Source organism: Nymphalis io, chromosome 28 (assembly GCF_905147045.1).
Source record: "Nymphalis io chromosome 28, ilAglIoxx1.1, whole genome shotgun sequence".
Taxonomy (NCBI): domain Eukaryota; kingdom Metazoa; phylum Arthropoda; class Insecta; order Lepidoptera; family Nymphalidae; genus Nymphalis; species Nymphalis io.
In genome coordinates, this window is record NC_065915.1 from 3,682,610 (window position 1) to 3,709,149 (window position 26,540).

A 26,540-nucleotide genomic window follows, 5' to 3' on the forward strand; every position below is an offset into this window, starting at 1 on the left:
TGTAGGTTAGAACACAGTAATGAAAAAGCGCTTTAATGATAATAAAGTGAAGGCTATATTTTAATATAACAAGAATTATTCATTTAATTAGCGACAAATTGCAAATTCTTTTTTTGAATATTTAACGGTATTCGAATCGAATGTGTTTAAAGACAGCTACAGTTTTTCTGACGTTTTTTTTTAAAAGACACTTAAATCAAATATTTATATGTTAATTACATAAATTAAATACATATTATATTAAGTCCAATTTATATAAGTTTTTCTGATATTAATTCCAAACCGAGTTCAACTGTTTGTTAAAATAATGAAACCTACCCAAATCCTATAAGACCTTCGCGTTGGAAAGTAGAAATCGAGAAAGATTCATAGTAACGGATACTGTAAAGGAAAATCGACCTTGGCGTTTTACGCCCACTTAGAAACTTGTATCGGATGGTGTTAAATTACAACCGAGTTTCCTTTGAACAGACGGACACTGTGATCATTTTTTATATCGCGTGTTGTAATCGGTCTCCGCTTGTCTATGGTACGTCGTAGCAAAAATGAAACAGGTCAAGTATGTTTGAGCGTTAGAAAAATGTTTTGAATATTTATGTATAATTTTTTTATTAGTATTTTTATCGATTAAAACAAAACATAAAATTTTAATAAAAGTATGAAGAGGTTATGTCTTGGTCTATGACAAAAAAAAAACAAATTGTGACAAACAGCTGTCAAAATCATTTAATTTGAAAAGTGTAGTGTGTACGTTTGGCGTGAGTATTACCGACATGACTTTCTACAAAGCGATAAGATTTTTATTTGCCTTAAAATTAAACAATTTTCTAACGCGTATTCGTTAAAAAATTGTTTAATTTTAGGACTTTGTTGTAGAAATTATGCTGTTACTATAAAAATATGGTGTTAATTTGAATTGCAATTAATCAGAATTATTAACGCTATAATCATCAAATTACGCCAAACATGGTTAATATTGCGTTAAGCTAATGTAGCATTTATCACAGTGTGTTGAGGATTACTTTTGGATAGACAAATGCCCTTTCATATTAGTCAAATTTGATGAGAAAACAAACCAATATATCATGACCTGTCATGTTTCTTTACATTTATCAAAAGGACGTCCTTTTCAATTGGTTCCTTTGTAGTATGCTGATTTATTAGCGTCCTTATTACGACTGTTTAAAGTTCATTTTAATGATGATTATTTAATTATATTTAAGTAACGACGGGACCTTTATCACTTTGCATTAAGATTCATTTTCCCATAGCAACATTTTAATTTTGTCACTCATAAATCTTTATACATTTAACGAATGTTTTGTAAGTTAATTATATAATTGTTTATTACCGTTTGTTTTGCTATGTATGTTTGTCTGTCAATTAGTTAATAGCTAGAGACTATAAGTTACTTGAATGCGGGCGTTTTTGGTTGTATTATTATTTAAATTAATTCAGTTTTAAAGTTGCCGCACTTTAATCTATTTTGAAAGATAAAATCTTTATGTATGATGTAAGTTAATTAATATAATACATACTTTTATATACATAATTGATTTATTGAATATGCTTGGACAATACAGGTACAAATTTAATATTGAGCTCATACTATATCCTCTCTCTCATCTGATTAGACGTTAATCCGGCATCAGAGAGTCTTCAGGCAAGGGTTTACGTGCTGTTCGAGGCACAGGGAGTGTTAACACTACCAACTTCAAAACTCAGGGCCGTTAGTGAGACGTTAACGAATAAATCTTGATCTATAGACTTATAACCTAGTAACACTCGAGGGAATGAGACAAAAAACTTATTACTAATAAATATGCGCAATTTTTTTTCGCACAACTAGAGGATGGATATTAATATTTAGGATATAAGGTGACGTCACACGGGTTTCGTTTATATTAAAAAAAAAAAACAGTTAAGCGGCAAGTAACAGCTAGTTAACTAAAAATGACAACGTACACGTACAAGGAAAAAAATGTCCGTCTGTCCGTATTGATAAACTCGGAACCCCTAACCCGCAACACCCAACTGTTTCGCCCCAAGCGTCATTATATCTAATAACACACCACGCCAGTATGGACACATTTTAATTATTGCATGCTATATAGTCAATTTTTTAATATTTTTCGAAGAAAAATTCTCGCTGGCGGCGCAAGCGCAAGCACGTGTGCTGTACAGTTCGCTAGATAAGTGTTATACGATGAAAAAATGCAGCTGTTTTTTTTCTATGCTTCCTTTTTATTTTAAAAAAAGTATGTCATTATTGTTATTTTTTGAATTTCGAGTTGTAATGCATATTGAATTTTGATGGTAAGTGGTTACCTATAAACATATACGGCCTATAAACCTTGCCTATAACCGCCTATAAACATTGGCATTCTAAGAAATATTACCCTTTCCTTAAATGGTGGCAACATTGGGAACTTAGATGTTATGACCCCTGTGCCTGTAGTTGTACCTTCAGCTTGGCGGTAGAATATATTGGCGGTAGTGGATGGTACCTACCCGGATGGGCTTGGACAGAGTCCTACTATCATATAAATTAAAAATAAACGTATTTAAGTACATTTTCGTCAAAATGTATTAGAAAACTGACCAAATGGGTTATTCTGATTTTTTTTTTTGGTTCATAATTTAAGTGCAACGTATTGAAATGAACATTTATGACGCAATTTAATTTCAACCATATGAGTTGAACTTTCTTTTCAGTCCATGCCACTAGGTTGTAAATTAATGATTATGTATAATAAATTTCCACCAATCCGCATTGCAGCAGCGTGGTGGAATAAGCTCAAACCTTCTCCTCAAAAGGGGAGAGGAGGCCTTTAGCCCAGCAGTGGGTCATTCGCAGGCTGTTACGGTAATATAAATAAAATACTCTATAAAGATGCAATTTATAATTCAAAACAAGCACAATAGAGTACTATCGGCTGCCATTCTGATGTATTATCTCACGAACATATAATTACTTTGATTGTAGTAACTTTGATTCGTATGTAAATTACTTTATTATCATCGAAGTTCTGATAAGTTGATAAAAAGCATGTATGTCTAAGATTGTTGTGATAAAAACAAATATACATAATTATAGGTAAAGAGCGATAGCGAATTAGATCTATATCATGAGCTCGGCAATTTCTGGCAACATTTTTTCTAGGATATATGTATATATATATGTTTTTATAGAATAGGAAGGCGGAGAGCATATGGGCCACCTGATGGTAAGTGGTTACCAACGCCCATAGACATTGGTATTGTAAGAAATGTTAACCATCGCTTACATCACCAATGCGCCACCAGCCTTGGGATCTAAGATTATGATTATGTGTAAGCCATGTGCCTTTAATTACACTGGCTCACTCACCCATTAAACCGGAACACAACAATACCAAGTACTGCTGTTTTGCGGTAGAATATCTGATGGGTGATACCTACCCAGACGAGCTTACACAAAGCTCTACCACCAGTAATAATGTCAAGAAGGTCATATAACATTTAAATGTCAAATATATTTATTTATCATTTTTGTAAGTGTTATTTAAATGAATAATTTTGTCTTGACTTATAATTCAATGGCAAAATGTTTATTGTGAATTGTATCTTTAAAATGTAATGTAATGCCTTTAACTATTTAATGTAATAGTTGTTATATATTAATAATTATTTTAAATTAAAACATTTCCATATCATAAATATAGTGACTAAGTAAAAAAGTATATTATGTTTAAAGGAAATGAATTGAATTGAAAAAAATGATATAAGTACGATGCAATAATTTCGGTCAATTGTGTGGGTGATTTACGAATCATGATGATCAAATGTAAAATCGACTATATATGGAGATAAAAATAGCACATACCTAGAAATACTGGGAGCTTAATGCTTAATCAATTGCTTAGATTAAGTCATAAATGCTGTTTACTTACGTATTTTCTATTTTGATGTAAAATATTAATTGATGACGAGCTGGTTTCTGGTTGGTGGATGCTTGCCTTTCACGCCGAAGGTTGTGGGTTCGATTCCCACCCAGGACAGATGTCTGTTTGTCCTGAGTCTGGGTGTAATTATTTATATAAGTATATATTTACAAAAGAAAAATAGTTTATGTAGTATATTAGTTGTCTGGTTTCCATAGTACAAGCTCTGTACAAGCTTAATTTGGGATCAGATGGCCGCGTGTAAAAAATGTCCCGGGATATTATTATTATTATTTTAATTTTTTTCTCTTTAATATATATTGTTGCTGGCAACTTTTTGTAATAATTACAAATGTTGTATGTAACTGCAAAGGCAACGTATTTACTATAATTGTTGTGATATCAAAGGTATATATTACTTAAAATAAATAATTGACGATCTTACTAATAGCCGAGATGGCCCAGTGGTAAGAACGCGTGAATCTTAACCGATGAACGTGGTTTCAAACCCGGGCAAGCACCTCTGAATTTTCATGTGCTTAATTTGTGATTATAATTCATCTCGTGCTTTACGGTGAAGGAAAACATCGTGAGGAAACCTGCATGTGTCTAATTTCACTGAAATTCTGCCACATGTGAATTCTACCAACCCGCATTGGAGCAGCGTGGTGGAATAAGCTCCAAACCTTTTCCTCAAAAAGAGGAGAGGAGGCCTTTAGCCCAGCAGTGGGACATTCACAGGCTGTTACGGTTACGGATCTTACTAATATAAGCTTTCTTTAGATAACATGATTTCTCATACGACTATGAAATTCTAATGAATACACAACATTTCTTAACTTATAGCTCTTGAACAACATTTAAAGATATAGTTAGTATTCAATTATAATTTATAAAATTTTTCATTTGTCTATTTTCTGTCAAGCCTATTATGTATAATTCCCGCTTGACTTAAGTTATTTATCGAGGAATTCGCAAACTTGTTTTATTACGCATGGGAAGGTTGACTGGCCACCTGATAAGTGGTCACCATAGACATTGGCAGTGTAAAAGACAGTAATCATTACCATACCACTAATGCGCCGCCAACCATGGAAACGAAGACGTTATGTCCTATGTGACAATTACGCTGGCTCACTCATCCTTCGAACCGGAACAGTTCAAATTATTGCTGTTTGGTATTGTAATAATCTTTTATTATTTTTGATCGCAGTCCCACAAATTCGTTTATGTTAGGTAAAACAGCTTCAGAGGCTGCGCTGGCTTTTCCGACTCGCTCTGGATGCGAGATACTGCCCAAGTGTCTATTGTAATTGCATTCCACACAAGGAGAAAACCTAATCGACCATGACACTATTTTATTTGTAACTAGATTCCACCCGTGTGGGTAAGAGCGAAGGTGAGGTTTTGGGTTAAAAAAGTGTCCTTGGGGCTCAAGCTTGCTTCATCAAAATCAGTTTAGCCCTGAAAGCGTAACGGCCAGAGAGTTACTTTTCTTTTTATAATATTAGTATAGATGTTGATTTTATTCGAATAATCTAGAATGTTCTAGAACACTTTTGAGCATGACAGTTAACCCTTAACGATCGCGGTCCAGATACGGAGCTCCTAAGGCAGGACACACCCCTTTACTACGAATCTTTGTCTTATCTTACTTTTTTATCGTTTCGAAAACGACCCGCCTTGACGTTCTAACACTGAACAAAAACTGATGACGTAAAACGTTTTTTTTTTTAAAGTTTCATTCACCTGTTGATTTTTTGTGGTATATTGTCTTTTGCTTTTGTTTTTTTTTTTTGTAATTGGTTCGTGTTATTTTGTACTGTTCCAATTATTATACCCACAACAAATACTTTATTTATAACAAAAAAAAATATTGTAATTATTGAAATCGAACAACAACGATTCTCGCTTCGATTTTGACAGTTAGATGACAGTTTAATTTATTTTTTATTGGCTAAATAAAACGATATAATTTCGTTTTATTATTAAATTATTGAATATTATAATTCAGTGTTTTTAACAAATGAAGGTAGTATATTTGTTGCCAGTTAAAAAAAATGTGAAAGATTTTATTAAACAATTTTGGCAATCTATGGGCGTGACAGTTTTATAGATGAGGAATAATGATTGAACACGTTATAACTTGCTAATAAAATTTTATTAACAAGTTAATATAATGTGAAAGTAATTAAAAAATATAATTCGATTCCCATAAGAGCTTTCTGTGAGTCGTTTTAAGTATTTCTTTTATGTTTTGTTCAATGAAAAGCAGCGCATCACGTACATCTTTTTATAGAGGCTACGTAGACTTGAGACATTCACGGAATTACCTATAAATGACGTTTAGCGGCTTATTAGCTTAAGCTGATAACCTTTCATTCGAATGTCAAATGAATGATGACAAAAAGAGATAAATAGGCATTTATTTGTTTATTGCAAAGCAATATAGGTATATCAAACAGGCATAATATATAACTGATATTTTATTTTTATAGAATAGGAAGGCGGACGAGCATATGGGCCACCTGATGGTAAGTAGTCACCAACGCGCATAGACAATGGGCCACCAACCTTGGGAATTAAGATGTTAGATGTTATGTCCCTTGTGCCTTTAATTACATTGGCTCACTCACCCTTAAAACCGGAATACAACAATACCAAGTACTGCTGTTTTGCGGTAGAAAATCTGATGAGTGGGTGGTACCTACCCAGACGAGCTTGCACAAAGCTCTACCACCAGTAAAATATATTATGTGCAAAGATATCTGCAACGAAGTGTAAATAAGATTATAACCCATTTATATAGCGGAATCTATGGTTGTTCATTATGTATCAAATACTATATAAAATGAGAAATTAAATTAACAACAAAACCATACAAAATGCCTAATTGATACGCCCACCTCTAATACTACAATGGGAGGTTTTACATTATCAAATAATTACTTTTTGTGTACAGTATAATTTTCGCCTTAATTAAAAAAAAAAGAAGTGCATGTAATAAATATTCATACAATTGACAAATGAATTTTAATGTTAAAGCTATGACAGCTACCGTATGCGATAATCAATATTGACATTAAAAATAAGAGGCTGTATGGTTCAATACCTTTGCTTTTTTCAATAGAAATTAATGAATTAATAAATGTTCTAAATATAAAATCTATTAGATTCTACAACGTACAATGGCAAGTTAATATACATAACTTTATTGTTCAAGAAAAAGGTAAGTTAAAAAAATTACTAGCGTTTTCATAAAAGAATGTCATTTTTACGTCAAAAAAAAAAAGCGAAACGTCGCAAGTCTGCACTTTCAATGTAGTTTTAAAGTGTTTTTGTAGATGCCTAAATGTTTTTAAGAGTTTTTATCGTTTTTTAGTTGGGTCGTTTTATCTTCGCTTTTCGGTAGGCGGCCCTGGGGGCGGGGCGGTTTCGACGCGACGCGTTGGGGTTGCCATGGATTAAAATAAATTTTACTTACGAATTTTATTATTTTATTAAATTGAAATTCAATCATTGTTATTTTTTATACATTGATCACTTTGCTAGGTGTAAATTTAAATGTATTTTTTTAAAAATAATAACAAGAATGAATCTATGATCATATCCCCCAAGTAATTAGTTTAAATTGAGTCAATTCAACAGTTTTAGATAAATTTAGTAACAAACATCTAAACATAAAAATGGGGACTGATTATTAGCAACCTATAAGATTTTAAAATGCTATTGCGTTTGCAGTTCCTGTCTTATTAAGATAAATAAAGATATAGTTTTCATTAATTGTCCTTTCTTCAAAAATATTGAAGAAAGGACATCTTTTAATTTAAATACACCACCCCATAGAGTGGTATGGTGGAACAAACTCCGAATAATTATCATAGAGAAACCCACCCATTGCTACCTTATATATAAAATTATTTGATTGGTTTGTTAATGGTGTTGTTATAGAACAAAGTCATATGATTATGGTAAATAGGAAACGATGAATGAATTAATGCTATGAATTAATGCCCCCGATGTATGTACACTGTGACAAATATCTTTATATACGATATCTAACTATTATTGTTAATGCGAAAGTGTACGTTCGTAAGTACTTTCACACGTACACGCTAATATATAAATACGGTAAGAAATTTTATGTATTAATATTTTATCCAAATTAGAGAAAACTCATGTACAAAGTGCGTTTGCAATATTTAGAGCTTGAGAAATGTGTGGTCTTTCTACCAAACAACAACAAATAAAGAGGCAGGTTTTTCTCTAAGTAAATATTGTAGTATTTATGTTTAATATAAAGTAATGCCAATATTTTTAGAGCAAGTTATTTTTTATATGAAATTATTGTATTTATTTAGCCATCCGCGTAAAACATATTATAGTGCACAAGTGTATGCACAAACACAAATGCACTTTCTACTCCTCATACTCATAATCCGATTATATGGAAAATTCGTCATTTAATCTGAAAGATCAAGTGCAGGAACAACGGCTTAACGTACTTGTCGAGGCTCGGGTGTGTAAGCACTGCGAATTCCAAGTTGGGTTGCTAAAGAGCAGCAGCGCCCAACGAGTTTTGACAGGTCCTCAAAGTTTGCATCCATGACCGTCTGCTTTTATAAGCAAGCCCCAAGACTAAGGAGGTGCCACATAACGATCAGAGTTACATCCCCTCAATGTTCAACTACATTCAATTTAACAATTTTTTCATTCGAGCATAACAAGACAGTTTAGCTTATAAAAGGCCTTAAGGTAAAAAAGGTACCATCTTATTACAATAGATGGCATTAGAGTCGTATTGGATATTCCTTACGAATATTGTAAATGTCAAAGAGAGTTTGCTTGTTACGCTTTAACATTTTAGCTAATCAAGCGATCATCTAGAATTGCATACATTATCAGTGGTACAGAAAATGTTAATGGCTAACCTAACCTAACCACTAGCTACAAAGTTGGACATATTCTAATAGATGTTTTGATAATTGGCAAATCAGTGGATTATCATGAAATAGGAAATAGAATGGTTTATTTAATTTTATTAATAAAATAATCATATACAACATTTAATTGATGTGATCTAAAAATAAATAAGGAAGTTAAAAAAGCTCCGAATATTTTAACAACAGTTTTTGCGTCTAATAAAAATAAATAAATAAGACACCAATAAAGGTCAGGATTTAGAAATACCATGAGGTAAATATATGTGTTTTATTGAAGTCATTAATTTTTTTTTTCAGTTTTATTGTATCCACGCTTTAATGAAATATTATGAATAATTGGCTGATATTCAATTACGCAAATTTTATATGTATTATAAAATATTTTATGAATAATAAATTATATTAAATTGATATATTGATATTTATCATTCGATATCGTTTTTTCAAATGTCATACGTGAAAATTATTAATTGGCTATAGTTTAAGAGTTCTTTGATATAAAAAAAAACGATTATTTAAATAAAACGTGCGCATCACTATAAATGTATCGACAACCTCGTGTTACCCCATCACTACCGCTCAGGGGTGTGTCCGGACCTCGGGCTCGCATTGTTTTGTCCGTCTGTCTGTCGGAGGCCGACTTGAATGTAGATATATTTATATATAATAGCCATGGGAAACGGTTTCAAGTGAATGGATATACTTGTTTTTAATGCGTGACAAAACTACTTAAAATAAACTATTGTTATATTCCTAAATCACGCTATTGAAGTTTTTTTAGTTGTATTGTATATATATGAAACATTGTATCTTTCGTGATAAAGAGAATGTATTTCAAAATACTAATATAATGTTATGACATTGTAACTACAGCACTGTAATATTGGTTGGTGGTCGCATTCGTGAAGGATATTTAATATGTCTATGGGTGGTGACCACTTACCATCAGGTGGCTCATTAAGCCGCGCTCTTTCGATTCTACTGTCAAGATTGTCAGTAGTATATTTTATCACTACTTGCAGAGTCAACTATATATAATTAAAGTTGTGTCTTTGTTCCGTTTGTAGTTGAAACTCTTGGATTTTGGAGTAATATTCCAATTTTTTTTTTAAATATTAATAATATCCTGTGACATTTTTCACACACGGCCATCCCAAATTAAGCTTGTACAGAGCTTGTGCTATGGAAACCAGACAACTGATATACTACATATACTATTTTTCTTTTGTAAATACATACTTATATAGATAGTTACACCCAGACTCAGGACAAACAGACATGTCCATGCACACAAATGTCTCTCCTGGGTGGGAATCGAACCCACCACCTTCGGTGTGAAAGGCAAGTGTTCTACCAACCACGCCAACCGGCTCGTCAAATCATATTACACCCTGTCTTATTGTATCTATTAGTGACAGAAGGGCTGATACATTTTTCGCCCAGGAATTTTTTTTTTCCAACATTCTTGCCACCTTTCCATGCGGTCATGATTTGTACAAAGGTTATTTTAAATTTTTATTTATATATATTTAAGCCATTAAATATATATAAATAATAAAATCAACAAATTCTAACTCCACGCTCTGTATTATATATGTATAATATAGTCTTATTTGGACTAATATGCATTATATTTTAATGTTTTTATCATGGGATTTAAAAATTTAAATGACATTGACTCGCTATACACAAAAGCCAGGTGTAATTGTTTTCGTTTCTTTATTAACGATCGCATTTTTAAACAATGCATTTTGTTTTTTTTTTTTGTAATAAAATTTTAAACATTATATTAATAAGGGAATTAATTAACAAGCACTTGATATATTAATTCAATGTGAACATTTCAATTGCCTTTCGTTTGTAAATTTTTTTGGAGTTTTTTTTTTCGTGACAATTTATATAAAATTATAAATTATCTTACTAATTATCTTAATGAAACTTTTATTAATACACGCAACGAGAGTTATGTTTCACTTGGAGAATAACAGAGAATATTAAGTATTATTGTGATCCAGTTAGAAGTATCAGTGAGCCAGTGTAACACACACAAAGGATACATCTTAGTTCTCAAGATTGTTGGCGCATTGGCAAAGTAATGGATGTTTAATATTCTTACAGTGGAAATGTTTGTGGAGGATGGTGATCACTTGGAATTAATCCTATTTGTCCGTCGGCTGGCCTAAATATAAAAAAAATACCTATTGTTATTGCGGAGAGGGTAATTTTGTTTTACATGATTAAGAAGGATAGCAATTGATATAACTAAAATATCCCTTACGATTAATAACAGCCCATAATAATTGTCCCGCTTGTGGGTGTACATTGCTACTTTTTTCTTCCCTTAAAAAACTAAGCAATGCAATCTAAGAAACCGCGACTGTTTGCTAATCATTCCAACCACTAAACCATCCCGGTATACCCATAACTTAGAATTACTCAAAATATTTCAAGAGATAAGAACAGTTAAAATATACGTATTACAAACATACGGAAACTTTTGACGCGAATATAAATTTACTTTACATATACATATGTATTTACGTATGTACACTGGGCAGCAATTTACTCCTATACCTAATTCGCTAGTTTGAATTTCGAAATGTAAATGTTTGTTTTCTACACGCTATATATCATAACCGTGCTAGGATGTTTTATTGTGCAATAAATACTACTAGCATTACAAAGGCTATATGTATTTCAAATTGGTTGTAAATTATGTTTTTAATTGTTTCTAAATATTTAAATATGTATATTAGAAAGTACACGGAAGTTATATGCGTAAATCATTTAGTTTATGATCAGTTTAAAAATATGACTAGCTAATGACCAGAAGCCTTGCAAATTTTTTTATAAACGGTTTCTCGTAGTTTGGCTAAAATCTTCACGTTTTTGCCAAAACTTAATCGCAATCGGATAATATATTAAATATTAAAACACGTATTATGTAGAATTATTTTCGAATTAAAAACGTCTTTTTGAATCCAAACTTTTTTTTTGTAACTGTCAAAAGTGTGACCTATTCCGCCAACTGACAGTGACGTTCATATAAACACGGTTTATACTTTTTGACGAATAAAATTTGATGTGTTCACAATCTCTGTATATTAAAACAAATCGTTAGTATTTACGTAGCATTTTCGTGCATAAACGTGTATTGAAATAAAACAGCCTGAAGCGTTTCATCCTTTAACGTTTTCTCGTAAATCAACAAGCCGAAAACAGCGCAATAAATTCAAACTAAAAGTCTTAACATAAAGTAATGGCTACTTTATAATGGTTGGTGTAACTCATAATTACAGTACATATCTGTCGATCTGAAACAAAACCCATATGATTTCCATTTGGGCGTTACGACGTTATAGTTCTAGGTGTATATGATTTTAGATGACGGTGAAGATTTAATTATAATGTAAATTTATTTTGTATTCATCTTTAAAGCCCGGTTACTATATTCAAATGATCACGTTTTGCGTACGAAGTTATATGTTATATCGTAGATAAAGGGTGAGCGTCAGTGCACAGGGACAAAGGACATAAAATCTTATTTGAAAATTATGTACAGTAACAGCCTATTAATGTCCCACTGCTGGGCTAAGGCCACCACGCTGCTTCAATGCAGATGGGTAGAATACACATGTGGCTGAATTTCAATGAAATTAGACACATGCAGGTTTACTCACGATGTTTTTCAACGTCAAGCACGAGATGAATTATAAACCCAAATTAAGCACATGAAAATTCAGTGGTGCTTTCCCGGGTTTGAACCCACGATCATGTTCTAACCATTAGGCCATCTCTGCTATTAATGTATGTAAGGGATGCTTAATATTGCTAGTAAAAGTCTATGAGCGGTGGACCAATTAACATTTGCTAGTGGCAATCTATTTACGAAATAAAATTCTCTAATTTGTGACATTTATATTTTGTCATCTACATATATATACCCTACTATCCGTTATTTATGGCTTTCTCACCTGTTAGGAGCTTTTATTAGCTTCGTAGTAACGCCTGATATATAATTTAAGCACACGAAAGTTCATTAGCGCATGCTTAGATTTGAACCCATGATCTTCAATCGGCATCACACATCTTATTAACTAAGTTCTTTTGGTTCTTACGAAATATCGTTCTTATTTCAAAATCATTTTATATTTTTATTTATTTATCTTTTTTGTTGCAAGGAGTTTATATATTTAAGTCGACTACACTATATTATTTATAGAGATATATATAAGGAAGGCCTTGATCATGATAAAGCTGTCTATGAAGAAACATAGTATCGGACATCTTCCTCATTACACAAGAGGAAAACTTTGTCATTTGTTTGGCGAGCTGGTTGGCGCGGTTGGTAAATACTTGCCTTTTACGCTTAAGATTGTGGGTTCGATTCCCACCCAGGACAGACATTTGTGTGCATGAACAACTGTTTGCCCTGAGTCTGATTGTAATTATCTATATAAATATGTATTTACAAAAGAGTCTAGTATATGTAGTATATCAGTTGTCTGGTTTCCATAGTACAAGCTCTGTACAAGCTTAATTTGGGATCAGTTGGTCGTGTGTGAAAAATATTGGGATATTATTATTATATACTATATACTTTACGTAGATCAGTTCAGCTCAGTATACCATTGTAATGAAATTAAACATCTCTTTGGTGTAGTGACTCATAATGCCCCAGTTCTCGACGTCCTGGGTTCAATCTCTCGGCTAGTCTCAATTACAGTCCGGAAATGATAGTGTTTACACTCTTCACTCAACATTGTCTCGGAAAACAAGTAAAGCTGGGTACCAATTTTACTAACAAATTGTCACTTTATCGCAATCGAATCGAAACGTAATCGTTGCCTTTTAACCGTTTTTCTATTCGGATAACACGAGGCAGTTGCGGTTTGTTCAAAGTTGTATCGGAATAGTATCGGGAATGTATCGTAACCGTTATAAATTTGTAGAATTTATTCCCAGCTATGTTTCTACTGAGGATTTGTGAGGAATACAATCGGAAACATACCATTTTAAACAAGTAGAATTAGCCCCCTGTTAGCCCTGAACCTAAACACCATCTAGACGTGTTGGTTTATTATCTCATCGGAATATGAGAGCGAAGGAGTGCACTTGTGTTTTTGAACACTCTTCTACACTTATGATATATCCCACGCAGTTGACCCTTCCCTAAAAACATCTTTCAATTTCAACATAATTAACATTAACGATATTTTACAGAAAAATGTGGACTATCAGACGACCCTGGTCTCCGAGTGAACGGGAAAGGCAAGAAGATGAGGAAACCTCGCACGATATACTCCAGCCTCCAGCTGCAGCAGTTGAACAGGAGGTTTCAGAGGACACAGTACCTCGCCCTCCCCGAAAGGGCTGAGCTTGCCGCTAGCTTGGGCTTAACGCAGACGCAGGTAAGTGATGTATCAAATATTTATCTATCTTTTTTTGTCTAAGAGCAATTTAATTATCGGCTTAATTTTTATATTACAAAGAATTTTCATAGAAAAATATTCTACCGCCAAATAGCAATTTAGTGTTGTTGTGTTCCGGTTTCAAGGAAGAGTGAGCCAGTAACTAAAGGCACAAGGGACAGACCATTTTAGTTCCCAAGAATGGTGATAATGGCAATGTAATGAATGGTTAATATTTCTTACTATCTTACAACTTACCATTAGGCGGCTCTTTTGCCCGTCCGTCTACCCATTTCAGAAAAAAAAAACAGTATATATGTAATACGTATTTCATTAAAACAAACAATATTTGTTTGAAATGTTTGTGTTGTGAAATTAAAGACGGTAACACACTAGTGCATAAAACGCACATGCTAAAATGATATAAGGTTTTAGGGATTTTTCTATATAAAAAATAACAAAGACGCCGTAACTGAATGATATATGATGACTTAAAATGAACGTATATATTTTTGAAAAGTTAATTAGTTCTTTCCGCAAAACTGTTTTAGGAAGCAATTCACCTGTATCTCGCTTATGTAGGATTTTGAATGAGCACAGTGCTGTTTTAGACCCTTTTGGAGACTCATCAAACAGGTTTCACAAAAAAATATTGTCAAAATTGTCAGCTAACTAATTTATTTTGTTTATATTTGTATTTTATTATTTTACTATTATTGTTAATTCTTGTCATTTTTAACCTTGATTTACTAACAATTAATTATTTGTAAGTTTGTCATTTCCAACTTTATCTTTGCAAGTGGTATTCACCTTAATAGGTAATGCATTTAGTTTTAAGTTGTATTAAAATTGTATACCTTTGTACGTGTTGATGTATTTACCATTGGTGAATCTTAAATAAATAAATAAATAAAACTTTTCGTTTAGAGTATCACTAAAGTGCAGTAACAAACTATATATGTGTGTATATGTCGCACAGACTAACGTGTTATTAAAATTTAAAACATGAGTGGCTTATATATAACTAATAAAAAAAATATATTCATATTCAATCTATATCAATTTTATAAATGCGGAAGTAACTGTTTACGTCTGTCTGTGGTCTTAAAGAGAGCGTTTTTACGATTTTGATGAAATTTGGTATGAAACAAGCTGTCTTCTTTCGAATGTCAAATCAATAATGAAGCCAAAATCTGCGCTTAACTATGTGCTAAGCGCGTTTATAAGTGAGGCCGTTATTATTTAAGCTATAAGATTGTATTTAAAAAAATATAGTCATACTATCATTTTAATACATAAGTATTCAGAATAATAAGGGATCGGACACACCTGCGCGACCAAGCAAAACAAGAGCCACTATGACGCGAAATCATCTGTAAAGATGTAGCAGTAAATGAAGCCATTATAACTCAACGGTTAACCGACCTATCTGTTACAGGTTCGAATCGAACCCATTTATATATTCAATCATCTACTCTTACTAGCTTAATGTAAAAAATTTAATATATATCTGTTAAAATGTAGAGTTTACAAAAATATTTTGATCGTGGAAATGTTGCCTGATATTTATCACATTCGTTGAATTAAATGGAATCTATTAATAATCGATTTTATTGATTCGAATCAAATTAAACAACAAAATTAACAAAAATATTTAAATAAAAATTGTTATCATATATTGACATGTTAGTATTTCCTTTTGAAATATACATTGATTATCGTTTCATTTTAAAATCCACAGAGTTGACTGTGTATGTATGTATGTATGATAATAATACCAGTAACAATAATAGGCGTATTAAAAATCATCTGCCGATAATAATTACACTCCAGTTCTAAGACCGAATAAATCACACCCGTGCCACAAAAATCAAGACTTAAAAAAAAACAACAGTATTTATATTAAGTAACTTGAATCTGGCACATAAGAATATCGTTCTTTTCTTATCAATTGGACTTAAAAAATAAAAGTAAAAAGTACGCAGGTGTAATTATGTCGCGAAGGCAATAATTATATACTGTTTCTAATGTAACCAAATCAATATCGACTCTAAGTGCGGGGGGAAAGAATATAAAATCGCTTGATTTGATAATTAAGCCGGTAGTACGTTAAAGACATGTAATTAAAGACAGGATTTTTTTTTTCGTATCTAATCTTTGACGGATAGCGGCGTTTAGAAATAGACACAAATTTCTGTGGTTCTTTTTTTAAATCGTACATACTTTTACGCTCAATTTTTTTTAAAATATTTATGACACGAAAATACGAAAATACAATAAAGTTTTGTAATTCAATATAAAGAATGATATATGGATTTTTTATAAAACCTTTTTCGATATCTAAATCGTTTCCATCACTTTCCAATTACCTTTTCCTAGCCGGTAAAAAAAAAAAAAAGAAAAATGTTTTCGCGCCACACCACAGATACACCTAACTATAGGATCGGCTTGTAACAGATTGATTCGTCATGTGTCACCGTGTAGAATGAATAATCGCGCTCTGCACCGATGGGAGAGTGGCCTTTAGCGTGTGTAGAGGTGACATATTAAAAATATGTTCACATATTTTTTTGAATTCTTAATAATTCTATAAAAATTTACGTATCTACCTTTTTGTTAAACAGTATTTACTATTATCACATAGGAATGTTAACGAAAAGAAGAAGAGATATTATGAGAGGTTATTAGCTCAATCTTTCTCTTTTTTAAGTAAGTGTTAACATCATTGTATTACCAATTGATGTAACATAACACAAAAAAACCGCTTCTTTCTTCGCTAACAATGTTATTAGAACATCTCTTCAAGTAATGCTAATTACAGCTGATAAAAAATATACGTTTTACATACGCACCGATGAATTTAAAACAATACAAAACAGTTTATTAAGAAAATAACAATAATTACGTATTGAATAAAAAACATATCTAATCATGCGATTCTAAAAAAAAAAAACGTTTAAAAGCACAGCCTAAACAAAGATAAGCCGATAACATAAGAACGACAATTAAAAACATTATAGTTAATTCAAGCATATAATTATGTTGCTCCTTCTTTAAGTTCTTAGTACTGTATATTGTAACGGTAGAAAAAGTAATCTCAAGTTAATTTTATTATAATTTAATATTACCAAGTTATTGTCCGCTTCACTTTGATGGGCCCGTCGCTAGTGATGTGGTCGGTTTTTTTTTTTTTTGAATTTGGAATTGTTTTTATGCCTTTGATAGTAGGTTTTTGGCATTGAATTTAATTAATCAATGGTTATTTATTTCGATATTTTGTGCTATTATAGATAATTATCAATTAAATTATTTAATATGTTGTTTTAAATAAAAACAAACGAGGCGTGAAGAGGCATCTTGCGGGCCGGCAAGGCGAAGGCGGCTTGTGCAGAAAGTTTTTCCCGTCTGTACTGGCCGTCGTCGCGTTTGGACTCTACTACCACTTACCATCAGGTGGAGTAGAGTCATTTGCCCTCCCGGCGAATATAAAAAAAAATATATTTTTATTAATTGAAAAAAGTAATATCGATATTCTTATTCCTATCACTATAACATCTCTTTTTCTATATATCCATATGATTCTTCATTAATAGTAATAAAAGCAGGACACACACATACATCTGTCTCATTCCAACAAATCCAATTATATTAAAGGATTCTTGATACACTTCTGAGTTTTCAAATATCATTTGACGTAAATCTATTTTTTATAGCAGGAAGTTAATATGGCAACAGCCAATTAGTATTGCAAGGGTTAAACATTCTTGCGATACGGCGAGTGAGCCAGTGTAACTGGATGACACGACAATCTTAGTTCCCATGATTTGTTTTAAATTAATGATAGGAATTATTAATATGTCAGTGCTAATGTCGATGGTCAGTGGACCACTTACCATCGGCCCGTTTGCAAGTCTGTTTACTACAAACTTGTGCCAAGTTTTTTTATATATAAAAAAAACTGATGACATTTATAATATAAGTGGCATCTTTTATGCCTCCTCATACACTGTCTCATTCATAAATAGATGTTCTGTGGTTGGATAAGATACTTTACTAACTTCTAATTTTTATAGTAAGCTTATTAAAAAAAAATTAAAAAATAGTAATAAAATAGTTTAAGAATATTGTTAGTCATTTCCTTAATAAATAACGATTATTTGGTATAAATAGTGAAGTATTGTTTCTAAGTTTAGTGTTTATAGTACTTTTTGTTTTACAAGGTTTTTACAAAATGAGGTCAAGCGAATAATTTATTACCGGTAAAGCAAAAAAATATGATTGATTGGTTTACCTTTCACTGGATTTTTGGACGTATACCTACTTACGTTCTCATTATGAAAGAGGTCTCATATGTTTCACAATATTTTTAAGCTTTATGATTTATACTCTTACTACATTATAAAAAAACATTCATCTTACCTACTCGTACGTCAACTATAATTTTATTAAAATAACATTTAAACTTTATTTAATTAACAATTTTTTTGAATTGTAAATAAACAAAATTAATAATTATTTTAAAATATTCACCAGTAATAAAAAATATGACGTTTCAAATAAATTTGGCGCCTTAATAACTTACCCAATTTTGAATACAGGTAAAAAAACTGTAGCACAGATAAAATATAACAGAGGTGTCACTTTAAACAATAGATAAAAAAATTGTAAAGGCTACCGCACACTCGAGTTGAGTGTCAAAAAAACTCATTTGTGATCGGAAAGCGTCATGTCAGAATGAAATGATGATGGATGGGTTTAATTCGTATTATGTGAATTGTGTGACGAAATGGAAGCGGGTTTTCTGTATTTCTAGTAATGTTATTTACCGCTCGTTCTAGGTTCCCATGTGTGGTGCGTTTTTTTCTTAAATTGGATTGCATGGAAAAATTACAGATTAAAAATAATCGATGATACAATGGAAAATATGCTTTTGTTACAAATGAATGATTTAGTATTTTAAACGTCATGGTTATTTTATAAATATGCAGATTAAGTATTATATAAAATCAGCACATTTTATATATTTTGTTTTTTTTCCGTCAAATGTTATTAAGAAAATTGGATTTTAAATTCCTTCTACAATTTATCAATGAGAAACAGCAAAATGAAATATAATTTTAGTCGAGTAACTTTTACCGTTGCATAACGGTACACTAAAAAAAAATTAAGAATTTAATATTACTATAAATAATATGTATTCAACTGATTCGTTCGTTGTTCCATGAACCTTACATAGTAGCATTATCTGTGGGACAATACATTAGTACATAGCCACTTATATATAACAAATGGTGTCACAATATATGCCAGTCATCATTTCAAATGTTAGGAAAGATGACTTTCGAATTTCAAAGTCACTTCTCTGATTGGCTGTCAAAGATCCGCTGCCAACCAATACTCGCTCGTCAAATGCGGTGACTTGCAGATGAAAGACAATTGTAATAAAAAATATAGATAAAAAATACCGGCTTCTGTTAAAGTGGCGGGCTTTTTATAGAGGCTGAGGTTTGAATCACGATATATAACGTAATGTAAGGAGTCGAAGATTCGTAAAATCATTTTAAAAAATAAAATATTAAATTAACTTTAAGGAAATAAACCTTCGAGATAACAAATTTTAAACATAATTTAAACCTTTGCCTTTAGTTACTAATAAAAAAAACTGCACGCATACAGAATTTCATGTTTGGAATGTGTTCTTGTTGAATTGACAAATTCAAATTCTTAAAAAATAACTATAAACATAAATCTGTAACATGTAAGTTTAATAGATGCAACAGATTGGTTTGTTCATTTGTATTAATTAAATTATAAGGCTGTAGATTTTGAATCATATCCCATGAGGAGCTAAAAAAAGTTATTGCAATCTTGTAGCAGTCTGTAGTTTGGAAGTTGGCTGTGACTCAACCGTGCCTCTTAAAACGTGTAAAGCCGTTGATGAGAGTGGGGAAACAGGAAGAGCACCTGTGTTTGCGCACAAATTTATACACTCTAGCATATTATCATATAATCTTAATTTCCCTACAAAAGATACTATTTTTTTGTTAACAGTGCTAAGACACAGTTATACGTACGAAGGATTGGTTTAAAGCAAATACATTGATTTTTATTTTTATTATCATTTAATTATGTTGTATATTTGTATTGTGGTGAGAATATAGCTTTCCTATTTGACATACCCTATATTCCTAGTAACATTTGACAGAGCTGTAAATTTTGTCACGGATATATTTAAGCTGTGTATTTTTTATCTGTGGCCCATTTGACATGAAAAACAGAAGGCGGGCAAATTGGAAAATCGTTTTCAATTGTAAACAATTAACTTTAATTGAAAGAAGTTGGGAGCCAATTGTTAAAATAATGTCCGTCGACAATTATAGGGTTTAAATAAGTAGTTCACTAACTTAACTGCCCTAGAAACAAATATATTTGAACTTATTGAAAATAATCTTATACTCTAAAAAAACATCAATTAATAAAGTCATAGTTTTAATTACGTATTTTAGTTAAATATTATAAAACGACAATTATAATTTAATCATATATATTTATTTTGTCGTTTAATTAAGTAGTTGTAAAACTTTTTTAATTTAATATAAAATTCCGGCACACATTCTGTCTGTCTGTCTATGTATATACCAATTATCATGGCGATCAATTGAAGGATGTAGAAGTTGATACGCTGCAGGCGAATTATAAAGTAAAAAAAAAACTACACGTGATTCGTCAAACGGTGTCGAATTGCATTAATCTCAAATAGAAATACTAACAACCATTTTTATAACTTAATGATCGTCTAGTGTTCGAAATTCGACTTTAATCTTTATTGAAAGTTTTTGGAAAATCATTTCAATTTGATGAAACTAAATCTCATCAACAGCTGTCAAGCAGATTAGAAAAATATACAGGAGGGCTAATCTATAAGAAGAAATGTAACCACATAAAAAGTTTGTGAAATAACCATTATAATTATAACATTTTAGGAACACGCATCGAAATAGTATCAGACGTCGCTTGAGTGAGTTCTTACAGACACTGCAGAATTGTTTTGCTCCTTGTCTATTTATATATATATAGATGAGATTACATAATACAATATTAATAATAAAAATAATTAATTCATAGGTAATATGACTTAACGTGATCTCCTTCATAACAAGAAATAGATCCCTTATGTATAATAAATAGCATGCTTAGATAAATAATTATAATGCATTGTATAATGCAAGCCAATGACGTTTTTATTTATAAATACAAAGAAACAATTTTTTTAAAACCTCATTAATGTTTTTTATACAATTGTAAACATGCCTAAATGGCAGATATTTATAAAAAATGGCTGTGCATACGGAATATAATCGCTGAGGTGTATGAATTAATTAATTATTCAGAATACTTAAAAGGAATGCCGCGATCAAGGAAAATGTTATGATTTTTATTGTAAATACATTTTATATAAATGAGTGTAAAAAAATCTTATCATTTATGTATACATAATGTTTTAAATGTTTTAACATGCTTTAACTTCCAAACTTTAGGATTATATCAAGAATTTGTAAATGAAAACTTAATGTTTCATTGTTTTTGCGCCTGGCTTAAACCCAGGTCCTCGGGCTCTGCAGCATTTTAATGTGGCCACTGGAGAAATGAATCAAACATATATAATTAATAATAATTTCCTCCAGACCGATTTTGGCCACGGCAGCCAATCTCAAGAAAGATTAGCCAACTGCGCAGGAGATATTATAGTGCAGAAGTGTGTGCGCAAACACAGGTGCACTCTCTATTCCCTAACTATCATAATCCGATGGGACGGCAATCCGACACGACCGGAAAGAGTTCAGGCGTGCACCAACGGCTTTACGTGCTTTCCGAGGCACTTGCGTGTATACACTACCATCGTCCAGTTCCGTACTGCTACTGATAATTTTTCGACAAAAAAAAACCCAATAACTTTTTATTGGGTCGACCTGGGATTTGAATCCAGGTTCTCCGGGTCTGCGGCCTTACATGTAGCCACTAGACGAACGAGGTAGTCTATTATTAATAACTAAAGAACGACATGTACTGTCTCGTATATAAGTTAGGAATTATTCTAAAAACTTCCATAACTTTTAATAGCTAGTATTAATTACTCTGAAAATGTATTCAATTTTCGAAGACACAATTTATATTTGTAAATTTAAAGTTTGTTATTTATGATTTAATAAATTATTTCAAATACGGATCTTTGCTTTGTTTGTGGAAATAAAAAAAACACAACTATTTCTTAATAGTTAACATTCAAGTACATACACAATATTATATACTTATTATTTTTATAAAATTAATTGTAATTTAGTGACTATGCCTATCAATAAAATAAATTTCAAAATACACAAAAACTATATAAATGATAAAAAGACTGTCTATTTATTGATTTGGAGCTTATTACCAAACCTTCTCCTCAAAAGGGGAAAGGAGGCCTTAGCCCAGCAGTGGGACATTTACGGGCTGTTACTGTTACTGTATTTATTGATTTTAATGCAGAATAAATAATAATTTAATTGTATTTAATTATCATACTCATGTTCATTTATGAAAAAGAGTTTCTCGCTGATTATTCTCGGCTAGAATCTAACCGGATCCGAGGTAGCCTTCAAAATTGCTTATTAATACTTAAAACAATATTTTGATCATTATATATACTGAAGCAGTATCGATTTTACATAAGATATTTCTAATCTCATCTCAACTGTCATTTTAAAAATTTCAAGACAATTGTAAGCTTAATTTATAATCGCAATAATACAGATAAAAGCATGGCACTAATTAAACGAAGCAAGACAGAAAATTATAATTAAGATGTATGATAAATACCCCATATCCTATGCCTTAGAAACATATTTAAGCATTTGATGTTTTATCACTATTAATATAAGGTTCAATTTTCAATATATTATTGTTATTAAGTTATACCTATATTTATATTTTCAATTGGTATAACTGTGTTTGGAGATAAAACGTTTGATGGTGGACAAATTTTGCTTATAGATTTATGTATGAGCTATGTAAAAATAAAAGTAAGGAAATTAGTATTTTATATAGAATAGGTTTGAAGGGCATCTGATCACCACCGCCTTTATATATTGGCATTGTAAGATATATTAACCATCCCTTACATCGCCGATGCGCCACCAAACTTGGGAACTAAGATGTTATGTCTCTTGTGCTGGTAGTTGCACTTGCTCACTCGTTCTTTAAACCGGAGCAACAATACCGAGTATTGCTATTTAGCGGTAAAATACTTGATGAGTGGATGGTAGCTTCCCAGACCTGATTATAGCCCTACTATACATTAAATAGTAATGCTTTAAAAGGACTTGTTTTTTTTTTTAATGACGTCCATTAAGAATAAATAACTAATTCGCCAGTTTCCTTATATTGAGATTTAATTAACGTTCAATTATTCATTACGATGTAATTAGTTAAATTAAGTTATTAATAAGGATATGATTTTGATATGTCAACACCTTCAGCTTTCATTTTATATATTATGTAGGAATTTTATCCAGTATTTATATATGTAATTAAATTTATTATTACTATATATACACAAAGAGTTTATATTTTATGTAACTTCTTTGTATGTGTAAGAGCCGAGCTGGCCCAGTGGATAAAACGCGTGAATCTTTATCGATGATCGCAGGTTCAAACCCAGGCAGCCACCACTGAGTTTTCATGTGCTTAATTTGTGTTTATGATTTAACTCATTCTCGGCGATGAAGAAAAACATCGTGCTGAATATATGTCTTATATCATTGAAATTCTGCGACATTTTTGAAATTATCCAATAACACGTATTGGACCAGCGTGCTGGAATCAGCTCCAAAACCTTCTCCTTAAAAAGGAGAGGAGGCCTTAGCCCAGCAGTGGGACATTTACAGGCTGTTAATTTACTTTGTATGTGTGGGTCTTACTTAACCCATGTATATATATTATTGTTATAGACACAAATGAAAAGTTGATGGTGCTTATATTGAATCTTTTTTTTTTAAAGATTTGGTAGACGGACGAGCATATGGGCCACCTGATGGTAAGTGGGCACATACGCCCATAGGCATTAGCATTATAAGAAATGTTAACCATCGCTTACAACGCCAATGTGCCACCAACTTCAGGAACGAATATGTTATGTCCCTTGTGCCTGTAGTTACACTGGCTCACTAACCCTTCAAATCAGAATACAACAATATCAAGTAGTGCTGTTTTGCGGTAGAATATCTGATGGGTGTGTTGTACTCAGGCGAGCTTGCACTAAGCCCTACCACCAGTAAACCTGTGATCTTGTTTTTAGCGTCTTCTAACCACTGGGCTATATCCACTCATAACCTTTTTTTTAACGCTGGAAAAACGCGTTACGCCTTTCCCCCACGGGAATATGTGGGGGAGTATGTGGGGCTCACCGGTGTCTAAGGCGCCGAGTGCGGCCCGAACATCGGCATACCCACTAAAAAACCAGCGGTACCCTTTCCGTCTTAACGAGGAGCGCCACGGGATCGCTTTCGCATGCTACCGTGAATCCACTCATAACCTGGTGCAACTGTATCGTTATATACAGACCTCTTTATACGAATTTTATATGTATAAAAATGTATCAAGCGACCGGAAATATAGCTCCTTGACCTTTCTGAGCCCCCTCTCTTATAATGACCTTAATGTTGAGCGAGAAATATCTGCACTCAATGTTTTAACATACGGTTTTAATAAATCTGTTATAATTTTAAATAACGAAGAAATTAAAAAAAAAATCTAATTAAAAAAATATATATAAAGCCTTTTTAGAAGATTTATTGTTCACTTAGTATGTGTGGGTTAAATCTTACAATTGTATGTTAAGTAAGTTCGACAGCATCGATTGAGGTGAAATTTTGCACACACTTGGTGATCGTCCCACAATATTAATATAGATTACTAATATTGTAAATGCGACAATTACTCTGTCTGTTTGTTACGCTTTCACGGCTAAACCACTGGAATTTGATGAAATAAGGTATGAAGCAAGTTTGAACCCCAAGGATGAATATACTTTTTTATATTTAACACCTGCCCTAAGCACGTGTAAATTCCAGTCATTATAATATATTATATTTGATTTTGTTTAAATATTATGGAAAGTATTTTTTTTAAACTTAATTGCTTATTAAGTTATGAGTCACCAATATATCATAAAAAAAAATTACTTGTCTTTTTTTTTTTTAAATCTTAATGGTCACTTTTTAAGTTACGAAAACAAGATAAGAATTATTTTTAATTATATATGTCAGTAATGTTGAAAGTTTTGTGTACTGGTTAATTTGAAATTAGAATGCTTTTAAATCGGCCTGTTTTCATTGCTGACTACCCCACAAGTGGGCATGCGTGAAGATAAGCAGTCTCAAGATAGGAAGATGCATAGATAAAGCCAAGGACGTTGCCTCTATTGTATGTTAATCTTGGGATAGAAGGGTAGAGTGACCACATCGACTAACGGATTTAGGACAACATTGTCGGATGTATTACGATAATTAAGTATCTAATATCATAAAATATAGTATGTTAATAATCTTCAACGATCTGAGTGAAATATAGTTGAAGGTTGTATGATTTTTTATATTTATGACTGAAATTAGTTGTCATAGAGATGTAATCTATATTGTTTTGTCTATAAAGTCTTAAGCTAAAATTACAGCATATATATATATGTTGTTCACCATCTCACTATCGATTTATAGAGGTTGTCTTCGTGATAACAATCGCTAAAATTATCTAAATCATTAAATAATCTGATATATTATGTACAACAAGCAATCGATTTTAGAATGTCAAATGGCGATGTACTTTAGCTTACATACGATTAAGTTATAAACGTATTAATGAAACGTTTAATAAATATTCCACGAATATGATTACGTGTGGTCACCGCGCTCGTTTCGCTAGGTGATTTAGTAGGTAGTCAGACCCTACAAAAACACGCTGGGCCAAGGAAAAACGCAACTCACACTGTCCGCTTGTACCAATTCTTTCGATAATATTAAGAAATTATCAACTAAAAATACAAATTATTTAAATGACGTCCTCCTGACCGATTTCGGTCACGGCGGCCAATCGGAGAATAGATAACTGCGTAAGACATATTATAGTGCACAAGTGTGTGCACAAAGAGAGATGCACTTTCTATTCTCTCACACTCCTAATCAAATGGGACGGCAATCCGACACGACTGGAAAGATTTTTGGCTCAAG

General features: G+C 31.8%; 1 protein-coding gene across 4 annotated transcripts in view; it reads left to right on the top strand.

The window, feature by feature from the left end:
• LOC126779104 (homeotic protein distal-less) overlaps window positions 1–26,540 on the top strand; it is a 103,730-nt gene that overhangs the window by 20,276 nt on the left and 56,914 nt on the right. For all 4 annotated transcript variants that reach the window (XM_050502943.1, XM_050502942.1, XM_050502941.1 and 1 more), the window contains one exon: window positions 14,090–14,277. In XM_050502943.1, coding sequence (XP_050358900.1) covers window positions 14,090–14,277 — 188 coding nt within the window. The remainder of the gene's footprint in view (window positions 1–14,089; window positions 14,278–26,540) is intronic.